Below are 13,038 nucleotides of genomic sequence, written 5' to 3'. Positions count from 1 at the left end.
TAGGAGGCCAGCAGAGAAAGGAGACTGTGACAAGACCGTGGCGAAAGAGGGTCTGACTTCAACTGGATCATCTCTTCCATATTCTACAAGTATAGGAGGCTGTTTTTCATTTTCATGCTGTGGAGTTGGGACAGCTCTGTTGGCCCACTAAATAAACAAAATCCTTTCTAAATGGCTGGGGGAGGAACCTTTGGCTCCAGGAGACTGAAAGAAGACGAACAGGCATTACCTCCTAAACCAAAAAGCTTGGGCACACCTGACGCCCTGAGGCTTCATGACTGTGGTGCTCCCTGTTTGTTGTCTTCTGGGAGCATCCACCCTGCCACCACCTACAGCCATTGACATAATATTGACTGCTTTGTGTCTTGGGAGATGAGATAGATAAGCCTGCTTTCCTCAGGGAAAGACGTGAGGCCCAGAAGAAAAAGGTTCTTGCATTCATCTGAGTGTCGCAGGCACGCATGTCCTTGCCCCTGAAAGCTCCTGGCTGCATCTGCCAGCCTCATGCTTCTTGGTAGGCACCATGCCCTGGGTAAGACACTGGGCCCATCCAGAGCAGTTGGAAATATTAGGCCTGGCACAATATCTGCCTGCATTTGCAGGCAGGAAAATCCAGGAACATGGCAGAGGTAAGGGGATGTTCGCACTCCCTGAAAGAAAAGAAGGCTTTCCCTGTGCCCTTAACCCTTTGCAGTGTATAAACCCTTTCACCCACATCTCCATTTGATTTTTGCAACTTCCCTCTATCATTGAGATTTTAATATCATAACTTTACAGAAGAGGAAGACGCCAAGCGAGGTGAAGTGAATTGCTCAAGGTCACACAGCAGGCAGCAGATCTGACACTGGGAGCCAGGTCCCCTGATCCTGTCTGGTCCCTATACCAGTCCTGATTTTTTTGGCTCCAGTGATCATTAACATGTCAATCAGAAGAGAGTTCAAATTTCCCTGAGTCTGTATCTCATGGAGAGGCAGGAAAAAAGGGGAATCAGGAGGCTGTTAAAATAGTTCAGGTAAGAGATCATTCATTTGTTCATTTAGTAACTGTTTTGAATGCCCATATGTGAAAAGCATTGTCATGGGTGCTAGGGATACAGTAGGAGAGAGATAAAGAACTTGGCCCTGGATACCAGGGAGCTTACATCCTAGTGGAGAAAGACCATGAACAAGTGAATAAACAAGGTAATTGCAGAGTATGGTAGGTGCTGTGAAAAAATCAAATAAAATACAGTGGTATCCTAGTGATGGGATACTTGAGATAAGGTGGGCTGGGAAGGTCTGAGACCTGAATAAGGAGTCAACCATATTGCAGACAGAAGTAACAGCCCAGTTAAAAACCCTGATGTGTGAACAGTATGACTGGGCCTGAACTAGCCAGTGGGAGTTAAGTAGATGCATCTGGCAACATTTAGAAGGAAGAATCAACAGGATAGACTAGGTGTGGTGGTTGCAGGTTGAACTTTATTTAGCACTTTGCTGGATGGAGGGTGTCACTGCCTGAGTTAGGGAACTCTGGAGGAGGAAGAGGGTTTAGAGACTGGCATTTCCCCTCTGCCAGGGCTGTCTTTCCCATCTGTATTAACAGGCTGATCAGACTATAAGACCACCAAGGTTAGTACCAGTTCTTAAGAATATTATGATCCTTACACAACTAGATTCCAAATGGATCAAAGATTGCAATATAAGTCCTGAAAATAGCATAATAAACCATGAGAGGTTGTTTTTGTTTTTGTTTTAAACCTGAATGAGAAAAACTACCACACAAAATCCAGAATCAAAGAAAAATAAAGGATGGATAAATTGCCTCCATAAATACCTTCTGTTTCTGCATAGCAGAAGACACTCTGGGCAAAGTCAAAAGTCAAACTCGGAAAAAATATTTCCAATTCATCTAACAAAGAGCTGATTTCCCTAATATATAGTGAGCTCTTATGAATCCATAAATAAAAGGGGGGAAAAATGTAAGCAGACACAGAAAGGAAAGTCTAAGTGTCTCTTAAAGATATGAAATGAGGCTCACTCCACTCAAGATAACTGCAAATTACACTACCCCGACATAGTGTTTTTCAGCTATCAGATTGACAAAGATCATAAAATTTGATAACATGGTGTTGATGATGAGATGGAGAAACAGGTACTTATGGAAGAGAATTGAGCAATATCTATCAAAACTACACTTGCCCACACCCTTTGACCCAACTGTCATACTTCTAGGAATACATTCTACCTATATGTATATACAAAGTTACTCATTACGGCAGGTGTAAATAACAAATGGTTTGAACCTATCTCAAAATCCTTCATTGCTGCACTTATTCAGTCAATTACTGTGTATAATGGTATTTTATAAGCCATAAAAACGGTCCCGAGGAAGCTCCTTTTGTACTGATGGAATGATTTTCAAAATATAGTTAAGTGCAAAACTGTACATATAGTACACTACTATTGCTTTATTTGTGTGAAGTACCTCCCAAAGAACGTTTAGGAAACTGATTACATTGTTTGCTTCGGGGGTGGGAAACTAGGCGGCCAGAGGACGGAGATGATAAGACTTTTCGCCGTATTACTTGAACCAGTTAATGAATTATCCTTTCAAAATACAATTTTACAAATAAATAAAAACAGCAAACAAAACTTCTTTGTGGTTCTAGGGAAATTGGGTTCGTGAGAAGGGAACCAATATTTATTGGTTCCTACCACGTTCCAGATACTGTCCCAAGCAGTACACTCTTCCCTATATACTGCCGGATTTAGTTACCCAGGTCGTCCAATTGAAATGGGATAAATTAATTTTACAATAGAAAATAAGTTAAATTGGCCAAGTAATTTAGTCAGTGTCAAGCCTAATTTAGCTCCAAAACTCCAGCCTTCTCCGCTTTCCACACTGCTCTTTAAATTGTCCTATTTTTAAAAAATAATAGTGGTATTATTTATTGGGCACTTGCGATGTGCTGGGAACAGTACGAAGTGCTTGACGTATTCTCATGTATAACTCTCTAGTCAACTCTGGAAGGTTGGAATTGCTATTCCCTTTGCAGGGAGAAGACCAACGAGACTCAGAGAAGTGGCGCGTAACCGGCCCAAGGTCACGGATACAAAGACGGTTAGAAGCCGGACTTAACTCCAAAGCTCCTGCTCAGAAGTCGAAACCACTCCCGGTTCAAAGGACAAAAGCAGGAACGCTTGCAGGGCGGGAGGAGCCTCAGGCACTTCCGGGGGAGAAGCGAAGCCACCCGGCTGCGGAAGGCGGCGCAGGCTCAGCCACAGCGAGCTCGCGAGAGGACGTGCCGGGAGGCGGGCACAGTCCGCCCCGCCTGCGCCGCCTGTCGATCATCTGGCCCTGCCTCACGCTGGAGCGCCCATGGGCAAGCCCCGCCCCCACTCCTGGCCGGGCGGGAAGCGAACGCGTGCTCCCTCCCGTTACCCTCCGCCTGCGGGGAGGGCGGGGAAGGCGGGGAAGGCGGGAGGCGCGCGCTCGCGTGCTGCGTGCTCGCGTACGTCGCTAGGGTTCGGCTGCGTCCGTCCCGCCGCTCGCCCGTTGCCGCCGCCGCCGCCGTCGCCGTCGCCGCGCTCTCGCTTCGCCGGCCGCCGCCTAAGGGGGGCTGGGGCCGGGCCAAGCTGCCGCCACTGTTGCCGGAATGCCGCGGGTGTACATCGGCCGCCTGAGCTACCAGGCCCGGGAGCGCGATGTGGAGCGCTTCTTTAAGGGCTACGGGAAGATCCTGGAGGTGGATCTGAAGAACGGGTGAGGAGGGCAGAAGAGGGATCGGCCGGGTGGGCACAGGGCCCCGGCGGTGGCGGGGAGGCGGCGGGGACGGGAGAGCGACGCCTGCCCGGCGCGGAGCTACTACCGGCCTGCTCCGGCTCCGCCATAGTCGCGGCGCCTCGGGGGCGCGGGTAGGCCCTGGTTCCCACTGCGCCTGCGCGGGTGGGGGTGGTGGAGGGATAATGGGAATGATGGTGAGGATCTGAGTGGGACGGGGAGAAGGAAAACCCGAGTGGGACTGGGACTCCAGGAGGGAGGGTACGGCTCCAAGGCCCCGAGGAGGCCTGGGTTTTTCCTTCCCGGGCCCCGCCAGCGGGGCCTGGTTCGTCTCCGTTTAGAGACCGACCTTTCCCGCTCTCAGAGCTGCTGGAAATAAACAAACAGGATTTCCTGCTCCCTTTTCACCTCTTGCCCAGCGTAGTAGATCAGACGGTCACCACGCATCTTTCCCGAGGACAGGAGCTCTGGAGGGAGGCCCCTTTTTTGACTTGCATGTGTCACACTCTTTTGGGCGGGAGACTCGGGTTTGAGTGAGTAGTCTAGTGACAGTTTCGAAAGTATCGTCTTGCCTTACTGAAAGCCTTGGCGATCTCTCTACAAGAGTAAATTAAAGTCGTAATTCGTTATCTTTAAAACTCCGTACAGAGTTTCCATGGTGTGGTTTCCGTTCCACAACTTGCCAAAAAAAAAAAAAAAACTTTGTCGTTGTAGAATTTGATAGAGAATCGTGGCCACCCTGGCTAGTATCTGCGTCAACTAGTTAGTGAGACAGATTCACAGCTCGAAATTGCTAACTGACTGCCTCCCCGGGTATGGTCTGTTCTTTTCCCGTTCTACTTCTGCAAAGCAGGGCCAGCAGGGGCTACACGTTTCAGGGAAAACAGATGAGTCCTGCTTGGGGAAGATGTTGAAAGAGGAAAACTATGAGAACCAGGGAACGTTAGGTAGGACTTGAAAGCCATGGATATAAAAATTAAAAGGAGTAGGGGGAGCATTTTAGGGCTAAACCTTGAGTTTTGAAGGAACTTTTGGCTTGTTAAAAAATAAAAGACCTTTGCAACAGGTCTGGTATGGCTACAGGTTACTCCCCATTGTAATACTAGCAGCTCACACTTAAGTTATGAAAAATACCTAAGTATGAGTTGCGCATTTGAGACAAATTGGTAGCTTCCATATACTCATATTGTTGATTAGGTTTTAAAAGTAATTTCAGAATGACGCTTTGGAAGAATCATCATCTTACTAAAGAGAATGTTCTGGATGAAAGTGTTTATTATGGGGTCGCCTGGCTGGCTCAGCCCCTGGAGTTTACGACTGTAAAAGGCTTAGGAAATTATTCATTCGGGACCTAGAGAAATTTGTTTCTTAAGAAATTTACTAAGTAAAGTGAGTTTTTGTTGTTACTATGATACATATATGAAAGATCAAGTTAAAATGCCCAGTTTTCTTCAGAGACCAACTAAGTTGACAGAGTAACCAAATTCTGTGGGGAAAGCATGGTTTTTGAAGCCAGACAGACTTGGGTCAAATCCTAGCTTCACCACTTAACTATCTGTGGGCAGGTTACTTCCATGACTCTAAATTTTCCCATCCACACAGAAAAGGAACATTAGAGATAATTGTAATGCGTTTGGCTTGTAGCTGTAAACGGTAACTGTAATCAAATGGATTTGACTGTGAGCATTTGGAGACAGGTTAAGTGTTTGATAATGTGAAGCGCATTTGGTGAGATCTGTTTTCTAAAGTCACTCAAGTGATAGCAGGAAATTATGTTGATGTTAATGGTAAAGTGGTTAATGGAACAAATCCGTTGATAACCCACCAACAAGATACCTGCTGCTGTGCTAAATGGATTGGAAAGAAAGCAGAAAAACACCTCTGCTCCCGAGTAAATTGTTGATGGTTATGGCATGTACACTTTGAGTTAAGAAATGCTTGCTCTCACTTTAAACTCAAGTAAAACTGGCGATGGTGTGTTTAAAGAGATTTGTTTGAAATAGTCTTTGAAGAATGAATTGAGTGGGGCTTCAAATAAAGTGGGAATAATGTATGTCATAACCAGTGGTGAGGAGGTTGTCCTATTAGGAACACTTGAGAAATAATGAGTAACCAAGCTTGGATTGAGTCTCATGAAGGATCTAGAAATTTTAACGACATAAACCAGAAACATCAACCACAAAATTTTACACTGAGCATCCAAAATCCTGGATAGAAATTGAACGGCTCTGGAGGGAGTAATTGAGCAATCTGTGAAATGGTAAGATACAAGAAAGGACAGATCCTTGCAGAACTCTAAATACCTGGATCTCTTTTGGGGAACTGTTCCCTTTTTACGGTTCTGCTAAACCATGATCTGTGTGAAACCTGTGATGGAAAGTGAAGGTTGAGGAACGGGAAATCATTTCAGGGATTCAAAGGCAGGTATGACAAACGGGCTCACCTGGAAGCATTCGGGGACTCCCTTCAGAGGAAAGCGACTGCTGAGCAAAGGACCAATGGTGTGGATGTATTTCAAGCAAGAACTGACTGGACTAGATTGCAAAAGCACACAGGAGTCTAAAAGGAACAAAAAGAAAGATGGCATAATTTAGCAACATGCGTAAGCCTATGGTTCTGGACGCTAAGGTAGCAGGTCTCCCTGAGTAGCAGTTTTTAACATACATGGATTGTAATTATTAGTAATTGAAATGCTAAAGCAGATTTTGGCAGGATAGGATTTTGATAAATTGCTGAGGAGTTCGAATTTGTAGAAGTGAGATATATCAATAGACAGGTAAGTTCAGAATTAAACAGGCATACAGTACTGGCATATGAGGAACCAGATGAGCTCTCCAAAGGAAACTCAGTGACCAGGAGAGGATTTTATGGATCCTCATGGAATTTTAAGAAGTACGTATGCAAGGGGTGCCTGGGTGGTTCAGTCAGTTGAGCGTCCGACTTCAGCTCAGGTCATGATCTCACCATTAGTGAGTTTGAGCCCCGAGTTGGGCTCTGTGCTGACAGCTCAGAGCCCGGAGCCTGTTTCCGATTCCGTGTCTCCCTCTCTGCCCCTCCCCTGCTCATGCTCGCTCGCTCTCTCTGTCATTCTCTCTCTCAAAAATTGAAAAAAACATTTTAAAAAAAGGTATATATACAATAATAGTTCATGGCCCACCTTTTTATTATTCCAGGCAACTGTAATCTAGATTGCCTTTATTTTAGAGAACTCCTAGAAAAGTGGTTCAGTTTGCCAACCGCAAACGTGATGTAGATGTCCAGGACCATATAGACCACTCCAGATCCCCTAGGGGTCTCCTACATTCGTACCTGCCACACCAACTCCAGCAAGAGCCACTGTGGGACTAAGGGTCAAGAAAGCAACGATGTTAGCACTACCTGTCTATAGCCTTCCACCTCTGGTAACTTTTTGCTGCCTCTGATTGTGAATTCTGTGGGCTTGCTTTTTTATTAATCACTTCATGTAAAGTGTAGAAGATTTTTTAATACAGTCGTTTCTCTTGCTACAAAATCTTGTGGTTTCAGTCATAGATTTTTAGATCTTAATTTTTCCATATCTTAGTTAATAAATTTAACTTGTCACACCCTAAGATTATTTTACTTGCCTAATAACTGGACAGGTAAACCTCCAAATCATTGAGGGTTTTCATTTTGTTTGTTTTATTTTTAGGTGGCTAAAGGAATGAATTAAAACCCTCCAGAAAAACTTGGCTATAATAAATTTCACAACTATGCTTCATATTACGGTGAAATTGTGAATAGCTGGAATTTTTAGGGGGTGTCTTGGTCCGTTTAATAGAAATTTCACAGTATATTAAATATTACCAGGAAGTTTTTGTTTTCTTCCTCCTTGAAAATTCCTTTAAGTAGAAGGTACCTTGCTTAATTTTTGTAATATGTTAAGACTCTTTCAGTGAGTCAAATCCTTGTGTTTGTCCCTGATCACTGTAGAGCATTGTTAGATTTTAGATACGGAAATGAATCCCTGCCAACCCCAGAATGTACGCGGGGATTTTCTCCCAGCCCTTGATGGGAGCTTGTTTTCTTTGGTTTCTTGTCTTTTCTTTTAAAAGGGCAATAGCAGAAATATATTAGGTTAATGTTCCAGGTATGGTTTCTGGTTAATTGAACTGTAGGAGATTATCTTCACCTGCCATCAAATAGCAGGTGCCATCAAATGCTTTATCATATTTGTGATAACAGTACAACTTGTAGGTGCCGGGAGTGACAAAGAAAAAGCAGGCACTCTCCCTTTAAGGACCCACCACCTTTTTGTCCTCAGGCAGTTCTGCCCTCAAAGATGATGGCACATTTGAGGGGCACCTGGGTGGCACAGTCGGTTAAGTGGCTGGCTCTTGATTTCCACTCAGGTCATGATCTCATGGTTCATGGATCTGACAGTGTGGAGCCTGCTTGGGATTCTCTCTCTCCCTCTCTTTCTGACCTTCCCCTGCTTGTTCTCTCTCTCTCTAAAAATAAATAACATTAAAAAAAATTTTTAATAAATAGTGGCACATTTGAGACAACCTCTATCAGGTTAAGATAATTATCTTGTTTCATTTGTACCAAAAGTTTCTTATTACTTATAAATGAGTGTTGGATTTTGTCAGATTCTGCATCTAAGATAATTGTTTTATGTTTTCCTTTTAACCTGTTAATAATGGTATATTAAATTTCCAGAATTTTTTGATGCTGAACCATCCTGGAATTCTTGAGATAAACCTGACTGATTATGATGTATAATTTTTTTTATGATAGTAGTTTAATCAATTAATCTTTTATTCAGGATTTTTGCATCCATTTTAAATAATTCTATGGGTGACATACCCTAAAAGCACATGGTTAAAGTGTAAATAATAATAATAATGGCACATTTGAACTCTTATGGTCCAAGGCTTTGAACCTTTCTGTTAAGAAAATTAAGGCATTTGGGATGCCTGGGTGGCTCAGTTGGTTAAGCGTCTGGCTCTTGATTCCAGTTCAGGTCATGCATGATTTCACGGTTCGTGGGATCAAGTCCTGCATTGGGCCCTGTGCTGACATCACAGAGCCTGCTTTGGATTCATTGTCTGTCTGTCTCTCTGTCTCTCTGTCTCTCTGTCTCTCTCTCTCTCTCTGTCTCCCCCCCCCCCCCCAAGAAAAAAAGAAAGAAAGAAAAGTAAGGCATTTGGTTCTAAATTAATTTTATGACTAAGAAGAGATTAAAACAGTTTTGTTTAAAGGAGCGCTTGAAAACTTTGTTTATACTTAGTTAAAATTAAAGACCCATTCTTAACTCTTAAAACATTTCAAAATAGCATGTATTTATTTCTGATTATAAAATGTTTACGTATTTATTGTAATTTTTTTTTTAAATACAGAGGACAAAAATAATCATCCAAAGATGACACTGTGTCCATTTTGAGACTTTGCCTTTTGTGACCCACACATGCATTTCTTTTGCTTCCCCATCTTTGTTACAAAGTCGGGGTCATACTATACATCCTATTTTGTAACCTTTCTGTTTCTACTTAATAGCCTGATCCTTTACCTTTGTCATTAAGTGTTCTCCTACAACTGCATTCTTAAGGGGTTCATAATGTTCCCACATAAATGTTGTTTAATGTACATAATTAAAACCATGTTGCAAGACATTTAGGTTGTCTTCAGTTTTTTGCTAATTTTATGCGTTATAGCACTGTGCTGAATATCCTTTATATGAATCTTGGGGTAGATTCCTGAGTGGACTTTGGGAGTCTGAGTGTTTACACATCTTTAAGATTTTTGCTACCTATTGAGTTCCATTACTCTCTAGACGAAGAGTGTTTGTATTTTCACCTGCTGTGTTGAGGAGTTCCTGTTTTTCTGATTTCTCAGCTACCCTCATTATAAATTTTTTAGTATTAGGATTTTTTAATTAGAATGTTTAAAATTGTATATGAGGAAGTTATCTTGCAGCCTTTAAGCCTCATCCATTTAGCCTACCAAGCATAACAGATTCGAGAACTCTTTTAAAAATTTTTTTGACTGGTTAGAAATTAAATACAAAATCCTTTTAACATAAGGTCATATGTGCACTTTTATGTTCCATTTTTTCTGCCTAATTTATCTCATGTTATTTTTTCTGTTACATAAAAATCTTACATCATTTTAATGGCTGCAGAAAATTCATTGTATGGCTGAATCATGATTTACCCAACCATTCCTCTTAGGTCATCTCTAAATTCTGGCTGTTAAAAATAACGCTGTGATGGGTATCATGTGCATAAAACCTTGTATTTTCATCATTCCTTGGGACAGATTCTATGAGATAAAATTCATGTGTCACAACAGGAAAGAATGTTTTCAGGGCTCTCAATGCATATGATGCCAAATAACTTTCAGAAGAGCTGTGTACCAGTTACCCTAGAACCAGCAGTGTATGGCGCCTGTCACGGCAGCCTCACCAGCATTGGGCACACGTGTTGTGTAAAATCCTTGCGAATTTAACAGGTACGAGTGGTCTCGTGTCTTAACCGAGAACTTTTTTCCTTAAGCCAGAAATCATGAGAAATGGGACTATGGATTAAGCAGCGTTCTTTATTAGTAGTTATAACCATTGCAAATGTGACCACGTTGTTTTTATACTGAGGTCTCTTGTGGAAGTCTGCCTACGTCCAGAACTTAAGTATGCTATCTTTTATTTCTCCTAAGACTTGGGTAATTTTTTAATTTCTATCATTTTGAAAAATCAGTGCCAAAGGATAATACCATACTGCAATATTGACCAGATGCTGCTAGCCTCATTTCTCTGGCTTGAGACTTCCACCCTATGGTCCTGGTTTCCCAGTCAGTTTGTGATAAGAATAAACATTACTTTTATTGTTTGGTCAAGTCATTTTAAGCCCCTGTTCCTCACTTTAATGTCTTGGTCCTCCCTTCCTCATTGAGGTATCATAGGAATAAAAGGGCCATGTGAAGTATTTGTCCCTTTTTTAGAAATAAGCATAGGAGGGACGCCTGGGTGGCTCAGTCAGTTAAGTGTCCGACTTTGGCTCAGGTCATGATCTCACAGTTCACCCGAGTTCAAGCCCCGCGACGGGCTTTGTGCCGACAGCTCAGAGCCTGGAGCCTGTTTCAGATTCTGTGTCTCCCTCTCTCTCTCTGCCCTTCCCCCCACTCGCACTCTGTCTCCATCTCTCTCTCTCTCTCTCTCTCTCTCTCTCTCTCTCTCTCTCTCTCAAAAATAAATAAACGTTTGGGGCACCTGTGTGGCTCAGTCGATTGAGCGTCTGGCTTTGGCTCAGGTCATGATCTCGCAGTTTGTAGGTTCGAGTCCTGCATCAGTCTCTGTGCTGACAGCTCAGAGCCTGGAGCCTGCTTCGGATTCTTTGTCTCCCTGTCTCTCTTCCCCTCCCCTGTTCGCTCTCTGTCTCTCAAAAATAAATGTTAAAAATGTTTTTTAATAAAAAAATAAATGTTTAAAAATAATAATAAAATTTAAAATAATAAGCATAGGATGTAAACTAGATAAAATGTGTTTTGGGTTCCCCATATTTCTAGATGTTTCCAAGTAACTTAAACAAAATTGTACTTTGAGCTTCTGTAAGAAACGTGCTCCTGGTATCTGAGAGGATACTATTGGAGGTGGTATTTATAAATTTGTAAGCTAACAGTAAAATTTCAAAACTTTAAAAAACAGCAGCAGCATGCGCTTGTGTGATTTATTTATCAACTGCATATATCAAAGCACCTTACAAACAAGTGTTGTCCCTAGTTTGTATTGATGGGGAAACGGAGGCATGGGGCAACTAAGTGGCTGGCTCAAGGTTACAGAATGAGTTGTTGACAACTGTGGAAACTGAAGCTCTTTCTTATTCCCACGCCAGATACAGCATGAGCAGTGTCAGCCAAAGCTTCTCGTGCTGTCTCCTTCCAGATGGTTCAATCCTATTATTCTGGCACTTGCTTGCGTTCAAGGTTGAGAAGGTAGTTTAGGTTCCACAGCCTGTTCAGTCTTTAGTCTTTCATCAGAGTCTTCAACAACCTAAAAAGTTACTGCCAAAAATGAGACAGGTAGTACTGGTTTTTGACATTGGCCCTGGACAGAAACTGCTAGTGATAGGCTGCTCTTTGAAGAGCTGTAAGGTGATGTCAGCTTTGTCATGGCTGACTGGGGTAGGATTTGTGCAAGGAGACGCAGTTAAATGATCTCTGTCACAGTATCATTAGGGCTGTCTGATCTTGGAGGCACCTGAAGGCGAAGGATCGGGCTGTGCTCTGGATTTGTATGCCCATATTTTGAGGAAATGCCCTACATGACCCTTCCTGCGTGTTGAGATCAAAGTTTGGAGGTCTCGGGAACCACAAATGACACCTGAAGAAGCACCCAAACGACACTTGTTATCCCTCCATCAAGTCCCCCAGCCACGTCTGTAGGCCTGGATGCCAGAATTGGGGGGGCATTCGTAAACAGACCTCACAAACCCAGACGAAGCCGGGAGACCAAAGGAGGGAGGTGTGAATCCGGCCTTCAGGAATGGGAGAGGTGACCAGGAAACTCGGGCACAAGAGTCAGGAACCACAGAGCAGAAGCACTGACTTTGAGAACAGTTATTTCATGTGGATGAAAAGAAGTTGTTGATCCATTAATGTTAAAAGAACTTGAGAATTTTGTTAAAATACTAAATGAATTAAATGCCTGATTTCAAGGAAAGGGCATCCCTGAAAAATAGCATAGGAAGTGGCATCTTTAACCAAAAAGGAAAAGAAACTGGCTGCAACCCAGGGACTGTGGAGTGGTTATGAGGGATACGGGGACAGCCAAGATGGCCCCGGAGGTATAACCTCTAAGAGGCTTTAACACCTGTTACCCACTCATAGTGCCATTTAGAGGTAAGTATGAACCGGGTTTTTTTGTAGCTTTTGTGTGGAATCAAGTAGCACTGTCTGCTGGTTGTAAATCTCTGTTTCATTTAGGAATGAGTAACATACAGTAATCTTTTAAGTCCCAAGAGTTTTTTTCTAAATTGGTAATACGACGTTCATCTCTTGAAGGTTTGGGGGTTTTTTTGGGTTTTTTTGTTGTTTTTTTTTATGTTTTTTTAAATCTGTGATTGTCTTCATGAACGTCAGTGTGTCACCAGGGAATATTTGACCCCTTTTCTTGTGGGATCTTTTCATTTCATTTACTCTTAGTAGTGAGTGTCAGAAAATTGAAAAGGACACGGGTGTGATTGCCCCGTCCCCTTTGAAGAAAGTAGCCATGTTGAGTTAAATACATTTTGTTATGACAAGGGTTATGGTTGTAATAGTTTG

The 13,038-nt window shown here is 42.8% G+C and overlaps 1 protein-coding gene across 1 annotated transcript in view; it reads left to right on the top strand.

Annotated features, from left to right (window-relative positions):
* The first annotated feature begins 3,192 nt into the window (after positions 1–3,192).
* Positions 3,193–13,038, top strand: part of SRSF4 (serine and arginine rich splicing factor 4) — a 28,298-nt gene continuing 18,452 nt past the window's right edge. Inside the window, exon 1 of the mRNA XM_027059881.2 lies at positions 3,193–3,744. Coding sequence (XP_026915682.1) covers positions 3,638–3,744 — 107 coding nt within the window. The 5' untranslated portion in view covers positions 3,193–3,637. The remainder of the gene's footprint in view (positions 3,745–13,038) is intronic.

The sequence above is a fragment of the Acinonyx jubatus genome, chromosome C1 (assembly GCF_027475565.1).
Source record: "Acinonyx jubatus isolate Ajub_Pintada_27869175 chromosome C1, VMU_Ajub_asm_v1.0, whole genome shotgun sequence".
Taxonomy (NCBI): Eukaryota; Metazoa; Chordata; class Mammalia; order Carnivora; family Felidae; genus Acinonyx; species Acinonyx jubatus.
The sequence above is the reverse complement of the archived record's forward strand: the minus strand, read 5'-3'. Positions and strand labels throughout refer to the sequence as shown.